We start from the raw sequence: 23,439 nt of genomic DNA on the forward strand, positions 1-23,439 counted from the left end.
CTGCGTTAATGCCACAGTATATAGAAGCACTCTGGCAACCAAGGCAGACAGCACCTAGATTAGCTCCGCCCCTTTCTGGAGTCCGGAAGTGCGCACTTCCGGACTCCAGAAAGCAGTCCTTCTCAGGGCGCGTCAAATCCGCGGCAGCCAATGAAACGCCGCGGGGAACCCAGTTCACGAATGTAGGCTTGGATCACGTGACGCTGTTTCACTTTCGGCGGCGGCGTTGTTCGAAGTGTATCTTTTGCAGCGGCGGCGGCGGCGGCGGCAGGAGGAGCAGGAGCCATGGTCTTCCTCGGGGTCTTCCTGCCCAGTGTGCTGCTGGGCCTCTGCGCCGCCCAGAGCCCTTTCCCTGCTGCTGCGGGGAGGCTGGAGGAGGAGGAGCGTTCGCCCTGGCTGGAGCTGCTCCTGCTGCTGCGCCCGGAGGTGGAGCCCGAGTGCCGGGAGCTCTTGGCCGGCTTCGCCAACAGCAGCGTCAGGCTCAGCGGCTGCCTGGTCCGCCACGCCCGGCCCGTCACCGTCTGCCAGAACTGCTACCGGCTCTTCCGCGAAGTCACCGAGCAGCTGGAGAACATCAGCCGCGCCGCCGGGGTGCGTCCACACTGCGCGACTAACGCGCTCTGACACCTCTTGGACTGCCGAGGCTCAAGGCCCTGGAATCCTGGGAGTGGTGGTTTTGGAAGAGGGCTGGGGCCTCACCAAACTACAACGCCCAGGTTCCGCAGCAGTTAAAGAGGTGCCAGACTGCATTCATTCTACATGCAACCAAAACGTAGAGGATTGGGAAAGAGGTGTTGGGCTGTATCCACTCTATAGAATTAAAGTACAGTAGACTCCCAGTTAACTGGAACTCTCAAGCAACCGGCAAAAGGAGAAAAAATAGTACTTTAAATAAAAATTAAAACACGAACAATACAGGAAAAATATGCTATATTTTGTTGTCGAAGGCTTTCATGGCTGGAATGACTGGGTTGCTGTGATTTTTCTGGGCCATGTTCCAGAAGCATTCTGTCCTGACGTTTTGCCTGCATTTATGGCAGGCATCCTCAGAGGTTGTGAGGTCTGTTGGAAACTAGGCAAGTGGGGTTTATATATCTGTGGAAAGTCCAGGGTGGGAGAAAGAACGCTGTTGGAGGCAGGTGTGAATATTTCAATTGGCCACCTTGATTAGCATTGAATAGGCTTTCAGCTTCAAAGGACTGGCTGCTTACTGCCTGGGGGTCTGGCTGCTTACTGCCTGCCTTTCAGCTTCAAGGCCTGGCTGGCCCCAGGCAGGAAGCCCCCAGGTCGTGAAGCTAAAAGGCTATTCAGTGCTAATCAAAGTGATCAATTGCAATATTCACACTTGTCTCAAACAGACAAGAGTCACCCTGGACATTCCATAGATATATGAACCCCACTTGCCTGGTTTCCAATAGACCTCACAACCTCTGAGGATGCCTGCCATAGATGTGAGCAAAACGTCAGGAGAGAATGCTTCTGGAACATGGCCATACAGCCCAGAAAACTCAGAGCAACCCAGTGATCCCGGCCATTAAAGCCTTCGACAACACGAGGAAAGGAAGGAGCCTGAGGCTGTTAGGAATTATGGAAGTTGAAGTCCAAAGCACCTGGAGGGAGGGCCCAAGTTGGCCCATGCCTGGTTGAACCAAATGGGTGGCATAAGCTTTCATGGGCTGCCTTCCCCTCGGAGCAACATCCTTGTGACCTGAATGCCTTTAGGAGTATTCTTGGTATTCTTGCTCCTATTGTGCCTCAAAAGGATAGTGGGTTCATGCTTAGTGTGCTCGATAGCCAACTTTTCCATCCAAGCCTGGAGGATGAGAAACAAAGCCTTCATTATTCATAGTTCGTCCAGAAAGGGACACTTGGTAATAATTTGCAAGCAAGTACACCCCTTAAGCTATTTATAAGTGTTTTTAATGTTTTCTAACTAAAAGCACGCTTCTTTCAGATGGGTTTATGACACAAGAGAAGTTAACATGGTACTAAAACATTTCAAAGCTAGGTGCCAAATCAAAATGACCTTGGTTTAGTATCTTATTTTTTTTCTTAGCAGTCATTACTAACATGGCTGCTGTCTCCTTTGCAATCCTGTTTCTGAAGTGTCAGGACAAAGTCTTCTTGTGTTGTCTCAGACTGTCATGAGGTGGACCAGACTCTGCTTGTTGCTCTCTTCTGTCTAAACATTAACTCTCCGGATAAAATTCCCCACTCAAAAACTGTTGTGTCAGGAAAGCAGCCTTTGCAGTCAACCACTTTGCTGACTGTTCTGAGAGAAGACAGGAGGCCTACTTAGGGTAGAGGAAGAAGGTACAAGAAGGATCTTACGGAGCAAGCGTTATGAATTGTCCTTGGAAGGTTTAAAGGGGATAAGGTCAGTAGCAGTTGGTAGTGAAGCTGCTCTGGGTTGTAGTCCATATTCTGGGTGCATCAACACTGTAGAACAAATGCAGTTTGACACCACTTTAACTGCCATGGGTCATACCAAAATTCATAATTTTGCTCCCAAAACCTGCCCTTGACTTATAGATGAAGCCAATTTATACATGTGTATATATCAAGCATGTGCAGACTTCAGCCCTCAAAGTGTTTTGGACTTCAACTCTCACAATTCCTAACAGCTGGTAAGCTGGCTGGGATCTCTGGGAGTTGAAGTTCTATTATTATTAGTATTAATATTATTATGTTTTTTTATATTCCACTTTCTCTCCACAAGGAGACTCAGCAGTTTACATTAAAAGCATTTCAGTACAGTTTATAATCCAAAATACCTGGAGGGCCAAAGTTTGCCCATGTCTAGTATATATGGTAAATGTTGAGGCAGCACTACATACAATGGTGGCCTGTCAACCAATTCAAGCTACTAGCACAGGCATGGGCAAACTTTGGCCCTCCAGGTGTTTTGGACTTCAACACCCACAATTCCTACAGCTGGTAGGGACTTGATTGTTGACTCTTTGGCTATCCTAAATGGCTTGTGAATTATATTCCGCTTGATTGGTTGCATGTTCTGCCAGATCTGAAGACAAAAATAGTCCAAAAAGGTCTGATGAGCAGAAAATTTTATGACATCTGGATAATGTATGAAATCCTATTGTTTGTGCCATATTTATTGTATGTGAGATGACCTGAGATGACTCTGAAGTTGCGGGAATCTCAATGAACAGATGGTTTGTTGTGTATGGAAAATAAGGATGAGCCTGACTAATTCTGCCACACTAAGATTCTGTCATTCATGCGTTCCGAGTCAGTCCACTCCAGCTAAAAACACATGGAAATTGTTGATTTTCACCCAATATTTCCTTGTGTCTGCAGTCTGCATTTTTTGTTGTCGGGACTTTCTCAGTTTAGTAGAAGGCAAGTCTAGGTGTAGATGAGATGGCTTGCTTGTTTCACCTCATTTCTTCCATCAACATTCTGGCCTAGTTTTGATTCCTGCTACATATATCCATGGTCTGGAAGGTGTGAGTTGGTCTTTTGGGATGGGGGTGGGACTTCTTGGGACAAGAATTTAGCCTTTAGGGTATGTCTTGATTTAGAGCAGTGGTTCTCAACCTGTGGGTCCTCAGATGTTTTGCCCTTCAACTCCCAGAAATCCTAACAGCTGGTAAACTGGCTGGGATTTCTGGGAGTTGTAAGCCAAAGCACCTGGGGACCCAGAGACTGAGAACCACTGGTTTAGAGGTTTCCTGAGTTCTAGTCCTATGATGCTGTATTTTGCAGGGGGTTTCTCTGTCCTGCCTTTCTGTTGGACAGCTTGTGCAAAGGCAACCGTGTTTCTCCTGCAGAGCGAAAGAAAACTCCATAGTCTATCCTTGGCCTCAGTGTATTGGCACTGTGAAATAACCTGTCTTTATTTGAATGTATTGTGATGTATCCAGATGTATAATAATGTATACTCTCTGTCCTTTCAGAACACTACTGAGAGTAATCCCTGTGCCAAAAGTCTCTTGATGTCTGATAGACTACAGATAGTTCTGATCATGTCTAATTTTTTTAATGCGACGTGGAAAAAGGCAAATTGTGCAAGTATGTATTAAAATTTTGCAATTTCTTGGCCTGCTCTATATAAATTAACCTTTATTATTTTCTCGCCTGTCTGGTGCACATTTACCCAACTGCTTATTTTCAAGAGGTCCTTAATAATATCTTTCTTCATTGGTATCAGTTTGCATGTGAAACTAATAGGTTCCAGGAAGAAGTAAGTACTCCTGCCGTTAGGATTGCCTTGGTGCTCCCTAACCCAGGAGCAGTGCCTTTGACCACATGATCAGCCGAACATATGAGGAAGTTGGGGTGCCATAGAGATGAGACACATGGGTACTAGAAAAAGGACCATTTCAGGGGATGGCTTGATTCTGGAATTTTATCTCAAGGAAGCCCTGTTGGTCTTATAAAGCTTTAGGTGTCACACAAAGGCCTGGTTTACAAATAGAAATAGACCACAAATTCCCATTGTATAAACTATTACATGGATGGGCCCATTCTTTCCTCTTTGTTTAAACAGAAGAACATACTACAGACATGCCCCTCCCCATATATTTGCACATTTAACTTTTGCAGATTTGATTATTCATGTATTTTATTAATATGTTTTCTCTAGATGAAATGTGACTCTATAGTTAGCTTCCACATGAATGCGACAATTGGAGGAACAATATACAGTATTTGAAGAATATTCAAATGTATTTGAAGAATACATTTCTATATATTTGTTGGACCTCCAGTGCAATTCTGTGGTCAACCTCTGGTGGAAGTTGACCATAAACTTGCACTGGAGGACCTAGAGATTCCTAATGAGAGATGCTCTCAGGTTAAAAATAACATTTTTTTAAAAATTGGCAGTTTCCCCACTTTTACAGGGATTCTCTTTCCCTGACCCCCACTAAAGGGCTTACTATATGCATTCCCCAAGTTACAAAGATACATTCTGTAAGTTTGTTCTTAAGTTTCTTTTGCTGCCTGTGCCCCTTGGAAAATTTCCCCTTACTTTCTGTCCCTTTGATGATCGGATTTCGACAAATTTGACGTGAAATAAGGATTGGTGATTAAACTTCAGTGGAGACACATTTCTCCATGATAACAATTCCAGGAATGAATTTCCCTTCTGAGGGCAGATTTCTCTCACTTCCTGTTGTCTCACCTCGTTCTTGACTATGAGTCGTTTGTAAGTTGGATGTTTGTGACTCGGTGACTGCTTGTATATAGGTGAGTCCAGGATTGGAGTTTAGTAGCAGAAACACTCTGCATTGCTTGAGTTCATTATTAGGATGTTCCCCCATGATTTGGATTTTGCATATGGCTCACATCTAGCTGTTTTAAGGAAATTTAGTGAGATACCCTGTCAGTGACCCACCATTAGATACTCATGTTACACAGTCTGTTCTTAAAGTTAGAACATCAGAAACATATCCTCAAGATTTGCGGTCATTTTAAACCTAGGAAAGACTTCTTTGTTTCCAGCAAGAGGTCACTGGGAAGTTGACTTCTGTGACATTTCCTCCTGAACAAGTTCCTCTTCTGGATGTAAAATGACCTAGAGGAGGTTGAAACAGTGATGAAATTACAGAGAAATTTGGGGAAAATATATTTACGAAGAAGCAGGACTATCTCTCTCCAGAGTCTCATGCAGGGCACTGTATCACCCTAACATCTTAACAGTTGAAATCTCTGCTTTAGTCCCTATTATATCTAAAAAAATATGCATATTTTCCTGTTTACCTTTGCTTCTTTATTTCCTATGCATTGTAGATGTAGATGTTAGCATTTCTGAGTAGAGGTTTGATATTTTCATTATTGCAAATGCTTAACTTTTTCTTGTTCTCATTCTTTGTAATGTGTGGTGGACATAAGTGGCCCTAAACAACAACTTGAATATTCATCCATCTTATAAAATAAGAATGAGTGAATAAGATATGAACAACAAACACACATGGGCCTTTTAGAAGGAGATACGAGGATATATTACCTTTTTGGTCTTCCCTCCACAGATTGTTTGAAAAACAACAGTGAAGGCTTGTCAAATAGTACAGTGACATTCCTGGCCTTATTCAATGAATCGATGGCATGCTTTGAACACAACCTCCAGGTACGTCATAAATTCATGTGAGAATGCAGTTGAGCCCTCTAATACAGGATATATTTGCAATATACAGGACATATAATTCAGAAATTCTTACAGTTTGGTAGGTAGAACAATTATCTTTCAAATGCAGGTGTTCACCACTGAAAGAATAAAATGCATTCTAATTAATGTTCACCTCCATCTCATATGCAATTATGGTGCTGTTTTAGTCTCACAATAGTTGGTAATTATATAGGAAGAGTCGTGCAGTCTCTGCATATAGTAAATCACTTTCTTTCCTTATTTTGGGCCTGGTGACCTTAAAATTTAAGTATATGGGTCTTCTGGTATTTTGATGTCATTTTTTGCAAAGCCTGGCTAGCTGAATATATTTTGAAATTTGTGTTTTAACATGTTTACATATGGATGTCTATTATTATTTTGTGTCAAAAGCATTGCATAAATAAGTCTAAGGTAAAAGGTAAAGGTTTCCCCTGGTGCTCATCTCCATTTCTAAGCCGTTGTCCATAGACACCTCCAAGGTCATGTGGCCAGCATGACTTCATGGAGCGCTGTTACCTACCTGCTGGAGCAGAAGCTGGGGCAAACAGCGGGCGCTCATTCCGCTCCCTGGATTTGAACCTGTGACATTTTGGTCTGCAAGTTCAGCAGCTCAGCGCTGACCACAAATGGGAAACAGCGACCACATTGTCAGTAGCTTTAAACAATTCTTCCTTTGGGCGTGAGGCAGGGCATTGTGAGCAAGCATACATATGCTGAGTGGTCTGTTCTGTTCCACAGTCGCACAAGGTAGAGGATTCTTCTAGGTAGTGCCATTTTGCCAGGTTGTCTTTTGATCTGCCTACTCCACTTCTGAGTCTGTTCAGGGACTTCCAAGTTGCCATTCTTGGTTTGCCCCTAGAGGAAGACCTATGGGAGGCTACCCATTTAGGATTTCCTGGTTTACATGGGTATCTAAAAAGTATAGTACTTGATACAACAAGATGTAATTATAGTAATCAGACTGGGCCATTTTGAAAGGAAACTGGACTGACTGATGGAATAGAAGGTTTTCTGTGGCTATTAGCCACATTGGCTATATATTTTGGGTATGAGAAGAAGCAGATCTCTGAAAACTCAGTGCAGGGGAGCACAAACATATTCTACTGCATGCTTCCTATTATTATTATTATTATTATTATTATTATTATTATTATTACTACTACTACTACTACTACTACTACTATTAACACAACAAGATGAATCCACAGCAGACACTCTGCTGGCTGTTGTATTGGATCACATGTCGGACACTTCCCAAGTGTCTAGGACTGTGTTATGTATCGGCAAATAATGTGTGCAGGTCCCAGTAAGGTGGTCTTCTGCAGCTGGCAGGTGGTAATTTTGTCAGCGCCGATTGTGTTTAAGTGCAGGCCAAGGTCTTTAGGCACTGCACCCAGTGTGCCGATCAACACTAGGACCACCTTGACTTGCTTGTGCCAGAGTCTTTGTAATTCAATCTTAATCCTCATATCGTGCCAGCTTTTCCAGTTTCTTCTCAGTCCTGCCATCACCTGGGATTGCTACATCGACAATCCATACTTTGTTTTTTAACACAATTGTGAGGTCAGGAGTATTGTGCTCCAACACTCTGTCTGAATTCGGAAGTCCCAGAGTAGCTTGACATGTTCATTCTCTGTAACTTTTTCTGGCTTGTGATCCCACCAGTTCTTTGTTGCAGGCAGATGGTATTTGTGGCACAAGTTCCAATGAATCATCTGAGCAACGGTGTTATGCCTCTGCTTGTAGTCTGTCTGTGCGATCTTCTTGCAGCAGCTAAGGATGTGATCTGTTGTTTCATCTGCTTCCTTGCAGAGTCTACATTTGGGATCTGTTGTCGACTTTTCAATTTTGGCTTTGATGGCATTGGTTCTAATGGCTTGTTCTTGGGCTGCCAGAATCAGGCCCTCAGTCTCCTTTTTCAAAGTTCCATTTTTGAGCCACAGCCATGTTTTTCTTTGTCAATTTGGCTCTCAATTTTTCCCAGGAACTGTCCATGGAGAGCCTTCTTTCGCCAGTTTTCTCTTCTGCTCTGGATTGTGTTTTTACGGTATTCACCCTTTGTCTTTTGCCCTTGAAGCAGTTTACTACTGTTGACTTCCCTCAATGTTGGTTCTTGACTGCTTTTCACATAATCTGCCAGGGCATGTTTCTCTTCCTCTACCGTTTGTTTCACTAGCAGAAGCCCTCTGCTTCCTGATTTTCTGGGCAGGTAAAGTCTGTCGACATCACTACATGGGTGTAATGAGTAGTGGATTGTCATCAGTTTTGTTTTTCTGTCCAGATCATCCAGCTCTGCTTGTGTCCAGTTCACAATTCCAGCAGTGTATCTAATGACGGGTATGGCCCAGGTGTTGATAGCCTTGATCGTATTTCTGCCATTTAATTTGCTCTTCAAAATCTTTCTGACTCTTTGGATATATTCTTTGCTGACCACATTTTTCACATGCCCATGCTTGATATTGTCCAACTGTAGTATGCCCAGATATTTATAGGCTTCAGGCTGATTGCATTTTATGGTTTGTCCATTAGGCATCTCTATGCCCTCTCTGTGAGTAATTTTCCCTTTCTTTAATGCCATTGTGGTACATTTGTCTAGGCTGAACTCCATACTGATGTCAGTGCTGAATTAGTATTATTATTATTATTATTATTATTATTATTATTATTATTATTATTATGTTTATTTATATCCTGCTTTTTCTCTCCATATGGAGACTCAAAGTGGTTCACAACTAAAGCATTGCAATACAATTTAAAACATACAAATATACAAGTATAAAAGCAGTACTGAACAGTATTAAAAGCATATAAAATCGCAACAGTCCCTGATGATCTTAAAAACCTTCTTTTTTAAAAGTCTGCCTGAATAAAAAGGTTTTAGCCTGCTGCCTGAAGGACAGCAGGGAGGGGGCCATTCTGGCTTACCTGGGCAGGGAGTTCCAGAGTTAAAAGGCAGCCACTGAGAAGGAAAGCCTGCTCTCGCATTCCCACCAATTGAGCTTGAGATTTAGGTGGGACCAAGAGAATGGCCTCTCTTGAAAATCTCAGAGCCCAGGTGGCTTCGTACAAGGGGATGCGTTTGGCCAGATAGCCTGGGATTGAACCATCTAGGGCTTTAAAGGTCAAAACCAGCACTTTGAATTGTGCTTAGTAACAAACAAATTGGCAGCCAGTGGAGCTGCTTCAACAGGGTGGTTGTCGGCTCTCTGTAGCCAGCCACAGTGAGCAACCTGGCTGCAGCTTTTTGGACCAGCTGAAGTTTCTGAGCACTTTCTAGAGGCAGCCCCACATAGAGTTTAGATTCTATATGTTTAGATTCTAATGGAAGAAGAAATCACACAGATTTAGAATAAGTGAAGGTTGTTACTGGAAATGTCTGAGTTAGAAGAAAGGATGGGGAGAGATAGCAGAGTTAATGGGGTCCAGAGAGAAAAAGGGAAACCTCTTCCACATTCAAAGTGAACATGTACAGAGGAAAATGGGCTATGTGTGCAACTCCTAGCCTCTGTCAGGATATAGCAAATACAACATGTTATTTGATGTTGATCTATATTTATTGGATATAATTTTCTTAATAAAAATTAAAAACCTTAATACACCTAGGCTTAATTAATCCTGGTTCTTCCTTCTCATGTGGGGGCCAGTAAAAACTGCTGTGTGTTTGAATGATCCTAGAAGCCACTCTTTGATTACACACAGTTGCTCAATAATGAAAAGATAATTTTCAGTGCACATGTGTATCTTTTTCCTTCCCCATTCTTTTGTTTGTTGGTGATCAAAGCATCAAATGTTAAAATGTACTTCAGTGATGGGTTCTGCAATAACAAAACAAATCACCTATTGTTAATGAACAGTCATTAGTGTAACTGCTTTGCATTTATGTTGGAATAGTCAGTAGCTATTAAGTAATGAGAGTTGTCAGCAGGAGGTAAATGAAAAGAGTAGCGCAAGTTGGTCCAACATGGATATACTGAGAGCATGGAAACATACAAAGTAAATTCACCCACAGCTCTATAAAAAACTCTGTTGTTTCTTAATTCTCCTCCTTCTCCACTGATTTAAACTGACACATCCATTTTTTTCTTAGGTTTTTACCTTGTCAACAATATGTTCTTTTCTATCTCCCTGTAATATACATTACTTTTCCTATATTCTTCTTAGCGGCTGGTCCCATCTGCTGGTATACCCTTCCTCTGTGTTTTCTATTGCTATTAGGCAAAGACATTTTTGTTTAACAAGGCTCACAATGTTTTTTTTAAATTCAGATGTTCTATTTATCTTTTCAGACTTTGAATTGTTGTTGAAATGATTTAAAATGTTTATGTGGTTATTTTGATTGTTTTAAAATTTTATTGTAAACATTTTTAAATCTCTGGGACTTACCTTGGGTCCCACTCTGGGGGAAAAGTTGGCGTACAGATGAATGAATGAATGAATAATTGTAGTCATGGGTTATGAGTCAGAATCAGTCTACTTTTTAGATTATGATGCTGAAAAACTAATATTCTCCCTTGTGTCTGTAGAGGCAGGAAGACAGTCGGCTCCTTGGTAACATCTCAGATGTGTGCAAGAACTGCAACGTAACTTACAAAAAACTGAATGACATGTACAACAGTATGCAGAAGAGTGGGAAGGAAGATGAATCTGAAGAAGAGTTCCATTTGTGCATCGATGTAGAAGATGCTGTAAGTTTTCATACTTTTTTTGTTGTTATAGGTCCCTACTGTATAATATCATCTACTGTTTTGACTAAAGGATTGCAGTTACTTATATTTTATGACATTGACACAAGGCAAAATCAAAAGCATTTTGATTTATGCTCAAAATAATAATATGATGATGTGCTAACCAAATGTGTAAGAATACTAAAGCGCAGAGACGGGTGACCAAATCGGTCACAATGTATTACCTTAAAAGACAGTGGTTCTCAACCTGTGGGTCCCCAGGTGTTTTGGCTTATAACTCCTAGAAATCCCAGCCAGTTTACCAGCTGTTAGGATTTCTGGGAGTTGAAGGCCAAAACATCTGATGACCCCCAGGTTGAGAGCCACTGCCTTAAGAGGAAAGAAATTCCTGTATTGGAGGCACATGGCTGTGACCCTCAAAGAGTGGTGTTGGAGATGTGGAAGATCTACCAGTGCAGCCAGGGTGTTTTAATTGAACCTAAAGAACAATAAGAGCCCTGAAACACATTTATTCCTGAACCTGCACAAAATACTGATCTTCCATGGTGAACAAATTTGTGTTTTTTAACCACAAGTCCTGCTCTCTTTGTTAGATGAACATCACACGAAGACTTTGGAGCACCAGTTTCAATTGTTCTGTCCACTACAGCGACACGGTGCCAATGATTGCAGTTTCTTCATTCATTCTCTTTCTACCAGTTGTTTTCTATTTGAGTAGCTTCCTTCACTCGAAACAGAAAAAGCGTATCCTAATGCCATGTAAGTTTGTCTTTTCCTTTCTATTTCCTTTCATTAAAACGTTGGTGATTTGTAGTGGCTCTTTTGCATAGATAGAGTCCCGCTGTTTTGGCTTAGCCAGAGTGGCCTGTGGACCTCAGAAGGGCTTATCCTGAAAAAAAGTTCTAAGCTAAAAGTAGCTGGAGCGGCCGTGACATCAAGTACTTAGTTTAAATCTATGATCTTTTTAAAATATATTTCGCTGTGAATGTAGTCGGTGCTGAGGGATAGAAGAGTTCTCACTATAGTATAGGATAAGTTGGAGTTACACAATTTCCACCCCAGAAGAAATGAAGGACACAGAGGTTTATGCTATGTTATGCTTTGCTGTCCAACTCTGTCACATGGTCTGATGTGACAAGAATGAAGTGATAAGCAGAAGAATGATGGCATTGCCCCTCCATAATGAACTCACTCCCATCCCCCGGGAAATTTTTCCTTACATTTCTTGTACAGTATTGCATTAGGAATTTAGAAATGTCGTTTAGACATTCAGAGAAAAGGATGTGGTAGAATCATGCAAAATCCAACTCTGGCGTTTCCCAGACTTACTGAAATACAGCACATGCATGGCAGCCAGTATGGTGTAGTGGTTTGAGGAAAGGATTATGACTCTGGAGACCAGGGTTCAAATTCCCATTTGACATACAGTAGAAACACACTAGTGACCTTGGGCAAGTCATATTCTCTCAGCCTCAAAAAAAGGCAAAGAGAAATCCCCTCCGAACAAATCTTACCAAGAAAATCACATGATAGGTTTGCTTTATAGTTGCCATGAGTTGGAAATGAGGGTATACAACAACAACAAAAAATTGTACCCTGAAGCCCTTCCATGCATATACACTTTGAGGGCTGGAAAAGCTGCATCTTGTGATTTTGCTGTATGTCTAACAGAGTGGTATGTAGCATTCATTAGCTGCCTTTACCCAGAAGAGTCTGGCACATGGGACTAGTTTGGCAGTTGTGTCTGCTGGTTTATATCTCATGTGTGGATGCACTACAGACATATGAACACAGTGGGAGCTCTTCTGTGTGATTCCTAACTCTCCCTTTCTCTTTCTAGCCAAGAGGTTCCAGTCAAATGATAGTTCGGTGAACATCCAAGAAAAAAAACATTGAGCCTGCAGAATGCAAGCTGCCATGGGACATATGTAATTGCTCTGAAGGAGATAATAACAATTTGGAATTGCACTGGATTATAAGATGTAAAACGAGACATTGTGTGACTCTGAGACGGGTACATGCACTGAAGTGGTGAAAGTTTTTCCCACTCTTTGGGGTTTTTATTGTGAAAGGAAACTGCTTCTTTCTTTTGGTACTGAGCTTTTGTCTCATTTGAATTCTGATTGGTGACTGCTGAATTACCTCCCCATGTTTCCATTATACATTCCTATTCTTTGCAGTTTATGATTGACAACAATCTAATTTTAATTTTCATGTTCCCAGCCTTTATTATGACACAAACACATTCTTTTTTTGTCTGTGATACTTTTTTAAAAGGGTGAAATTGGACTAATGCCTTAATTGCTAACAGTATTTTGCGCTTGTTTCTCTGACTAGATCACTAATCTTGAGTCTTGATTCTCTAATCAAATCCCTGGTTGCTATGCCGCTTAGCTCTCTGAAATAGTTTATGTAGTGTTCATGTAATTTATGCTAGAACTACTGGTCATTTGAATTCAGTGGTATTTGTAGAATTCTATCTTGGCCAGAATGCTGTGCACTTGATACTACCATAGATAGGGTCCAGTAAACAGAATCACTTCTATTACTTTGAGTAAGGGCTATGTGAAAATTATGCTCACCAAAACACTGTTACCTAATCATGTTCTTTTTATCCAACTTGGACTACAAGTTTCAGAACGCTTTGTTTAGTTGGCAGGGGAATTTTGGAGATTGTAGTACAGCACACCTAAAGGAATTGGATTGGGAAAGGCTGCTCTCAAGCTGGCCTTTATAAAGCGGCTTTATATTTAATGGTACATGGTTTAAATATATTTATTAGAATTACAAATGTATTTTGCTATTTTTGTATATTGGAAAAAATATCACTGGACATATTGAATTTTGTTTGGTCTTAACTTGTTTGGACCTGAGATATAAAACGGTTACATATATTTTATGTAAAGTGATGGTTTTTTCATACTTAAGTGTTTCTGAAAGTTTATTAATATGTCAATATTTTATTAGCAAAGGAGCAACATAGATTTTTCTACTGTTTTAATAAGATATAAAAATATACTTAAAAGACCTTGAATTTCAGACTTGTAGGATCTTTTTGGTAGACCTTTGTTACCCAGACCACAACACAACAGGTAGATTTAGGATTCATCTTAGAGTCCCCGAGAAGATACTGTATACCTCCCCATCCCAGTTGGGAGATTAAACTGACAACTGTTAAGTGCCATTGTTCAGTGGAAAGGCAAAAAGGACGCATTAGAGGCAGATTGTAGAAAGCTTTGAATACACTTGATCCAAAGCCGCTTGTTAGAAGAGATTTTGAAAGGAAAAAAAGGGTGTAATATCTTTGTTCTGCCAGCAGGAATGAGCCTAGTTGGTTTTAAAAAGGGGCCACTGCTCTACCAAGGAGTCTCCCTGCCTCTATAGCAACGGTTCTCAACCTGTGGGTCACGACCCTTTTGGGGGCCAAACTAAGACCATCGGAAAACACGTATTTCCGATGGTCTTAGGAGACAATGCTAACTTTTCCCCACCCCCTTCGCTTCCCAGAGGCCTCTTCTTCTTCACTGGAGGGAGGTGGAGACATCACTCAGCATTTCCCCTCCTGCCACTTTAGAACAAGAGACAGGAGCAATGGAGCTGAGGTTTGTTTTGGAGCCAAGAGGGAGGAAGAGGAAGGAGAAGATGGAGATGAGAAGGGAGAAGGTGAGGGAGAGGAGCCGGGTGTGTGTGTGTGTGTGTGGGGGGGGATAGGGTTTAAAGAGGGGTGGAGTGGCCCCTCCATGGCTGAATCCCAGGGAGAAAGAGAAGTAACAGTGAAAATACATCCTGCACATCAGATATTTACATTGATTCATAACAGAAGCAAAATTACAGCTATGATGTAGCAACAAAAATAATTTTATGGTTGGGGGTCACCACAACATAAGGAACTGTATTAAAGGATCATGGCATTAGGAAGGTTGAGAACCACTGCTCTACAGCTTTACTTCTAGATAAAAAGCACCCATTGGATGAAAAGTGCAACAGCATTTCCTCGCAGGATGTTCTTCCACAGTATTTGGGGCTTGCGTTTTATCCTTTTACACAATTCACCCACAGTTCATTTTGAATGTGAAATTTTCTGTAAGGGAGAGACCCTTCTTAACCCTTGCTCCATTGAAAATGACAAGTCTTCCTCTGTGTCTAGGGGTGGGGTGGGTGACATTTTTCAGCATGAAAGTGGTTTAGCCCCTGGGCACAAACACTGGGTTTATGCCCAGTATTCCCCTTCTGATTGCAGTCTTAGTGAAAGAAGGTGAAAAATCAGCGCACAGGACCTATAATTCTGGTTTATGGCTCTAAATATAAGCACATTTGGAAGTTTGTTACATAAGGTGGTATTCAGATACTGATACTTGAGTCCAAAAGCCATTCTAATAGAAACACTGAGTGAAACAGTAGCTCAAGACAGTGGAATTCTAGATTCTACCAATTCAGCTTGCAGGAGCAGAAAAGATATTTCTGAATGTAACCCAATTTGTGATTAGAAATTCCAAAGGAAGGTCTGCATAAGAATTTTATCACAGATGTGCGACCTTTCTGCATAAAGGGAGCTTTTGATATGGAGGCGCATTCCCAAAGTAAATCTGTGATGTGATGCAGACATCTATGGCTCCATTCAGAATAATTGTGTGCATTACCTCTTACATGGAACGTTTATTTTACCCACATAACTTGGGAGCAAAGGGCCTAAATACCCTAAAGGCACCGGATCCTGTCTGATCTTGGAAACTAACTAGAGCCAACCCTGATTATTACTTGGATGGGAGACCACAAATCAATACTAAGAGATGTAGGTTATATTTCAGAGGAATGAACTGGATAAATCGCCTCAGAATACACTATGTGTTTTTTCCAAAGTTGACAGACAATTTGAAGGCATGTTGCACACACCATTTGTGAGTAAGAAAATGATACCTATACTGACCTGAGGATTTATGCTATTAAAATGTATGCACCTGCTTCCTTTCACACAGCAAAGCAAATGTATGTGCCAAATGCCTCCAAGGTTATACTTGTATTTCTGCTTCCACTATTGCCTCTGTTAGAAGTAATCCTGATAGAATCCTTCCCCTATGAAATGTCACTGGATGCCTTTTTAGCTCTTGTTTGGAAATTATAAGAGTTTTAGTCTAAGATTAGAGAAAGTCCAGGTTCAGAATACCACTTGGCCAGGCAGCTAACCTTGGGCCAGTGGCATAGTCTCAGCTAACCTGTCTCAGAAAATTAGTCAGGGGATAGCATAGGAAAGGGAGAACTGTATGTCGCTGTGAACCCATTGAATGAAAGACTGGCCACATATTCAATAAACACTTTACTAGCTGAGACAGTATGGTTATACATATTGATAGGAGTGTTTTGCCAGTATATATGACGGGATTAAAGAGGAAATCTTGTGTACGCATTGTCCTCTGCATGTAGCAGAGATGAGAGAAGTGTAACTCCCAGTTTTTCAAGGACTATGACTTCCCTCGATCTAGCTAGACTATACTGATATTGATGCAGCCTAGGATTGCATTGGCTTTTTGGGTTGGCACCTCTTACTGTTCACTCATGTTTCACTTATGGTCTACTAAGACCTAGATGCTATTATACATATACTGCTTTTAAGCTAGGTATCACTTATCCTACAATAGTTTGTTTCATTTTTCCTTTCTAAATGTAATATTTTATATTTCTCACTGTTGAAATTCATTTTATTAGTTTTGGCCTAATTCTCCAATCTGTTAAGGTAATTTTGAATTCTAATCCTATTCTCTGGGGTATTGGCGATCCTCTCCTAATTTGGTGTCATTGCAAATTTGATAATCATGCCTTCTGTTCCATCACTCAAGCCATCAATAAAGATGTTGAATGGTGCCAGAAAAAATGCTCAGGAACACCATTAAACATTTCCATCCAGGATGAAAAGGAACCATTTGGGGGCCTTTTGGGGTTCAGTCCTTCAACCTGTCTCTCATTGAAGGGACACAGCATCTATTTTTTAAGCAGCTATTTTTCTATCTACTGTATTGCCTTCGGCTTTAAAGATGTTTGGATTTAGTCAGCAGCTGCCCTTAATAGCATTACATTGATTTGAGGCATCATATGACGGGGAGCAGCTCAAAGCAATCTTTCATTCATGCTGAGAGGGCCAGTGTGCTTGTGGAAAGCTAGGGAATGACAGATTTGCTCCCATAAGCAGTGGCTTTTTGAGCTCATTCATATTAAGTAGGTCTGAAAGTCATTATTCTTGGGTATGGTGGTTAAGCACTTGAGGTCAAGGTGGAAGAGGAAAGCTGCTTTTATGATTTCCTTAGCTGCTAAGCCAATTGAAAAGTACTCATGTGATTTTTGTTGTTGTTTTCTTGTTTTAGGCATAAGAGAATGAAAGACATAACTTGTTCCTAAACTTAATGCTATCTTTCCCACATGGTTTAAAATGTTACATTGTGCACTGGAATATTTCTACTGCTGTATAACTTTTATTTTTCAGCCTACTGGACATCAGCATATAAGTAGTAAAAAGTCCCTTTCGGAAGATAGGACAGTATAAATAAAATGTATTATTATTATTAAAAATACAAAAATGTTTTTTTTAATTACTGTCAGATATAATAAAGATTTCTTGTTCACAATCACTTTGTTTCACTGGAGTGTTCTTATTAAGAAGGGGAATGCATGAATGAATAGTGATGGATAGCAGGCATAAGTATGGATGCTGCAAAGACTACTTAAAATATTTGTGTCACATGGCCACTACATACCTTGCATGTTCTATAGAATTAATTTTAAGGTCAATCTGCAGGCATGAAGGATGGTAGAGAGATACTTTTTCATTTTGGATATGCACATTGGGTCAACTAAAATGGACAGGCTTGCACAGGTCATTTCATCTGTTTTTTTTTTTTTAAGTAATGGGGAGTATCATTAGAATCAATTGGTACATCTTGTGCTTAGTTACATCGATTAAAAGATTCGTGTCAGGAGCGACTTGAGAAATTGTAAGTCACTTCTGGAGCCTCTGGTGGAGCAATGGGTTAAACCCGTGCCGGCAGGACTGCTGACTAAAAGGCTGGCATTTCGAATCTGGAGCAGGGTGAGCTCCCATCTGTCATCTCCAGCTCCCCATGTGGGGACATGAGAAAAACCTCCCACAGGATGGTAAAACATCAAACATCCGGGCGTCCTCTGGGCAATGTCCTTGCAGACGGCCAATTCTCTCACACCAGAAGCCACCATATGTTACATCGATGTAACAGTAATGTCTCCTGGCTACAAAGGGGCACAAAGTGGATGACATTTCCAGCCCCATCCGTGTTCTTAGTTGTACTGCACTCACTAGAAGGAGGGGGCTGGAAACCTTACCTTTCTTGCACCTCAATTAGAAGCTGAAGAGACCTGCTTCACTCAATGTGGCTTCTGATTGTTAAGGTGGGCTGGAAAAGGGGCATTTATGATGGAAGCAAGAGTGCTACCGCTGCGACTACATAGTCTCATTCAATACAGAGCTGTTACAGCTACTGGTTACAAATCTGTAATTGCAATACAGAATGCCAGCCATTATATTTGAAATCAGTAGATTCACAGACTGCATCTACACTGAAGGATTAATGCAATTTGACACTACTTAAATTGCCATGGTTCAATGCTATGGAATTCTGGGAGTTGTATTTTGGGGAGGCACTAGCACTCTTTGGTAAAGAAGGCTAAAGACATTGTAAAATCACAACTCCCTTTACCTGAGAAAACTCTTGAGATTCACTAGGTCTTCCAGCATGACTCTATGGTCACTCTCTTCTAGAAACTGACCATATGATCACATTGGAAGTTCCAAATTTTCAAAATCATATATCCTCTACTGTGTTTAGAGAGCTTGAAATCATGTGTTATGGCATGTTAAATTCTGCCACATTTTAAAGTTCTAAATTCTATTAAAGGCAATACAACTTTGTTTCTGAGTAAACGAGCATAGATAGCACATGCCAATTATCATTATTATAGAATCAGAATTGGAAGAGATCACAAGGGCCACCCAGTTAACCCCCTGTGAAGCAGGAACACACAACCAAAGCACTCCCAAATGATTGCCACCTAGCCTCTACACACCCCAAGGCAGTATATTCCACTGTTGAACAGGTCTTGCCATCAAAACGGTCTTCATAATGCTCAGGTGGATTTCCCCCCCTTTAGCTGGAATTCACTGCTTTGTGTCCTAGTATCTGGAGCAGCAGAAAACAAACTTGCTCATCTTCATATTGTACAAAGATTAAGAAAATTGTGTTCATGGTTAAAAATAAAGATATAGAAGAAAATGTGGTAGGGGAACTGGGGAGGCAGGGTGAGGGGGGGAAAGGGAAAATGTGAAAATAATAACTTTGTAAAAGAGATGAATAGACAATACAGAAATACTCTTATTATTTATTATGTGTACACGCAGCAGGATAAACCACTGAGCTGCTGAACTTGCTGTCCAAAAGGTTGGCAGTTTGAATCCGGGAACGGGTTGAGTTCCTGCTGTTAGCCTCAGCTTCTGCCAACCTAGCAGTTTGAAAACATGCAAATATGAGTAGATCAATAGGTACCACTCCAGTGGGAAGGTAATGGCGGTCCCTGTAATCATGCTGGCCACATGACCTTGGAGGTGTCTACAGACAATGCCGGCTCTTTGGATTAGAAAGGGAGATGAGTACCAACCCCCAGAGCTGGACACAACTGGACTTGATTTCAGTGGGAAATCTTTACATTTACTTACACATAATAGTTGTCTATTATCTATTCACAGATCGTACTATTATGTACTCAAGTATACACACACACACACACACACACACACACTTGCTCATCTTCAATATGACATCATTTTAAATATTTAAATATGAATATAATCTCCTCTCTTGACCTTTTCTTCTCTATTAGAAGCAAAGTTTGGAAGATTTCCTCTTCTCCTTTGAAAAGTTCTGGTTGGACTACAACTCTCCAGTGGTTTTAAAAGCAGTGTATACAAAAGTAATTAGAACTGGGGATTTTTTTCCTGTTCAGTGCTAACCAGGGAAAACGTTATTTTGCCCAATAAATATGTTCTAGTTTGTTAGGTGTATTTTTTTTCTGTTTGAATGACATGATCTGTACAATTGTGGCTGATGTCTATAATCAACCTCAATTGTTCAGATCATGTCATTCAAATGAAAAAGCACTACATCTAACAAATAGCATTGTGGTTAAGGATATTACTGGGTCCATTGCCTATGATAGCAGCCTTTCTCAATCTCAGGACATGGCCCTAAAACTTGAAGTCCTGGGGTAAATATAGCTTGGCAACCTATCCATATGTAGGAAGTTCACCAAGGCTTCACATATGTCTTCACATATGCTTATTACATGGGTGAATAGTTTTAAACCAAAGAGTACTTTGATTTCAAGAATGTCATACTGCATGCAGCACAGAAGATGGAATTGCTTGTTAACCAGTCATATTTCTTTCCACATTACAGTAGAGTCTCACTTATCCAACATAAACGGGCTGGGTTGGATAAGCAAAAATGTTGGATAATAAGGAGGGATTAAGGAATTAAGGATTAAGGAAAAGCCTATTAAACGTCAAATTACATCATGATTTTACTAAGCACCAAAACATCATTTTTTACAAGTTTGCTACTTGTTTGGGAGTGTGGCTGCCCTTGTGTTGTTGCTGGATGTGTTGGCCCACTGCGCAGAAACAGCTGTGGATCCCAGCAGGAGGCAGACTGTGTTGGATAATACAGGACATTGGATAAGCGGAGGCTGGATAAGCGAGACATGACTGTACTTCATCTTAGGTCAATTGAATGAAATCCTCATTACCACTAAAAATTGTGGTTGTTGCTGCTGCTGTTATGGAGAAAGGGGCATGAAAAATTAGCTAGAATTACATTTGCTCTGAATGTTGCTTTTTGTTTCTTTTTAAAGGAATCACTGCTGCTTTTATTCATGAGATATGGACCAGTAACAGAGCCTGCCAAATAAGGTTTATAATTGGCATTCCTTCTTAGTATTAAGAGCTCTGAAATCTTGTGAACAATGTAGATTTAAAAGAAACTGCTTAAAGACATTCTTTGTAAAAAAAAAATACATTATGGATTTAAATTTTCCCCAAAAATTATTAATGAATTGACACTTCTTGTTCAGGGAACTTATTTTGCCCTTCACATTTGATGACTAATTTATAACAAAATGGCTTTAAACCAGCGTTAATGGTATTATGCCTGGCTCTCGTGGTCTGCTTAATCAAGTACTCTAGTCTATTTTTTCCCATCCCATAGCAATTATGTTCTTCACACTGAGTATTGTGTTTTTATGGAAATTTAGAGTAGATCATTGCAGATAAAGTTTGAAAAGACTGGCTTGTATCGCCATGCCAGATTTTTAGCTTTGCTTGTTTCTGAGGCTGCCTCTAGTTGCGCTCTCATATAGTATAGTTGCGATCTCATATAGCATAATTCTCCCATGTTCTCTGGGCAGACACGTGTGATCCACTCCCTTTAATGTTAATTACAATTCCATATAGTAAGCAGCTCCCCAGAAGCGCTGTTTTCCTTCATATTATACAACTGTAGCACTTCAATTGCTACGGTTCCATCCTATGGAATCTTGGGGTTTGTATTTTTGTTATCTGCCAAAGGGCTCAAGTGGCTTATCAGTCTACAAATCCTAGGATTCCTCGGGAAACAGGCATCCCAGTTAAGGCATGAGACTTATATAGTGTGAAAGAGATCATTGTGTATTTAAGGCTGAATAGAAATATAGTAATGTTATCTGGTAATTTGCAGGAATTATTCACAGATTATGTGCCTACCCATTTACCAGATCCTTGGTGTTGGCTAGGATCAGATCCAGAATAGCTGACCCACTTGTTGCCTTTCCCCGCTTCTGGACAATAAAACCATCTGCAAGGCAAGTGAGGAATTTGTTGAACTTTATACTCTTGGCAAAGTTTGTTTTCCAATAAATATCAGAGTAAATGAAATCCCTCATTACTACTATATCTCTTCTTTCTGCATGTTTGGTCATCTGGTCAAGGAAAGCTTCACCCAGGTCTTCAGTCTGGTTTGGAGGTCTGTATTTTCAATCAGAAGAGAGAATTTGCTGAAGTTTCATATTTATTTTTTGTCATTTGTTTTCTTCTCATGAGGACCCAAGGCCAAATCTATGTTTTGGTAATATTTTATGAATTTGGACATTTTATTGGCCCACTGTCTTATTTCATTTTTAAAACTCAGCTCCTAAATTGACATTCATTTATCAGTTATACAGCCTGATGAATCAGTTAATTTGTGATATTTAAGCCTTTTTCAGTTTTCTTATTTGAGCTGGGCATTCTTTCAGTGAGTGTCAAATCTGTTTACACTTTTTAACTAATCTGTATATTTGGCTTCATGCCCAGAATACTGTGTTTCTTTAGAGAGGTGGAGAAGCGGGATCATCAGCAAAAATCATGCCTTGCCTCATCTGAATCGGTAATGTTTCTGGTGTTAATAGAACAAGACTGCTCAATGTGTTTGGGAATACCGTGAATATCATTGTTACTTGTACAATAATGTATATCAGTTCTCTTTATTTTGAACCTCTTTCTCCTTTCCTCTAGATTTTCAAATACAGTATGAAGTTCTCATTGTAAAACCATTCGTTTCCATCTCATGCTTTTGTGGAGCTTGCACATCTTTCCAGGTGTGTATGTCTGCAGAGGTGGCAAAAAAGAAGACAGTGGGCAGGCAAATACAGTTATGCTATTTAATTAACAGTTTTGATATTATTATATAAGCTATATTCAGGTATGTCAAGATCATATAATTGTGAAGAAAATGGTGTGAATGTAATTGGGAATGATTTCATATCCTTTCAACTTTCTGGGATGGTAGTAGTGGGTGGGATAGAGAAATCAGAAAACATATATTCGTAAAATGGCACCAATGGAATTCACATAATTGTATGTTGCAGTATTTGTGACCAGAAGGAGAGAGCATTCTATGTTTAGCAGTTCTAAAATAACACTAGAAGCAAATTACAAGTAGGTTTGCCAGGCCAGGGCTATTCTAGGTCCTGAAATTTCAGTCTCAAAACCTGAAAATTAGAATGATTCCTTGTGATGTCACAGGGAGTATATCTGATGAGATGACAAAAATTATGTTATAAAGAGTAAACCTTTGCCAAAAACAAAGTGTAATAAATTAGGATTTACATACATGCCCTTCTACTCTCACATCAAGCAGTAGGAGAGCAGTAGGCAGTGTTATCAGTGAAAGATAATACAGTATATATAACATGTGTTAAGTTTCAAGCTATCACAACTCTATTTCCCTTTGTATACACATAAATTCAAAGCAAGTAAGAATCTAGTGTTGCACACCTGTTTCCCCTTTAACACCATTTAATAAATACAAATATATAACTCGTATTTATTTTAAAAAACCTATTTAATTAGGGGGAAAGGTGTCTGAGAAAAGATGAAAGTCAATATCATACACCAAAATTAAGGAAATATGGAACTGTATTTATTATTTAAATTGCTTACAAGAAATCTTAAACTTACCTTTTCTCAATGAGCGTTTTTCTGTCAAACTCTCTAGCTATGCATCTCTCTATCTTCTAGCTGGCTTTCTTCTAACT

General features: G+C 40.3%; 1 protein-coding gene across 1 annotated transcript; it reads left to right on the forward strand.

Moving 5' to 3' along the window:
• Positions 1–159: 159 nt before the first annotated feature.
• ostm1 (osteoclastogenesis associated transmembrane protein 1) lies at positions 160–17,435 on the forward strand. Its single transcript, XM_008120816.3, has 6 exons — positions 160–591; positions 3,918–4,032; positions 5,994–6,091; positions 10,654–10,815; positions 11,409–11,574; positions 12,656–17,435. Exons 1-6 carry the CDS (start codon positions 286–288, stop codon positions 12,709–12,711), a joined length of 903 nt encoding a protein of 300 aa, XP_008119023.3. The 5' UTR covers positions 160–285; the 3' UTR covers positions 12,712–17,435.
• The last annotated feature ends 6,004 nt before the right edge of the window (positions 17,436–23,439 follow it).

The sequence above is a fragment of the Anolis carolinensis genome, chromosome 1, assembly GCF_035594765.1.
Source record: "Anolis carolinensis isolate JA03-04 chromosome 1, rAnoCar3.1.pri, whole genome shotgun sequence".
Lineage (NCBI taxonomy): Eukaryota > Metazoa > Chordata > Lepidosauria > Squamata > Dactyloidae > Anolis > Anolis carolinensis.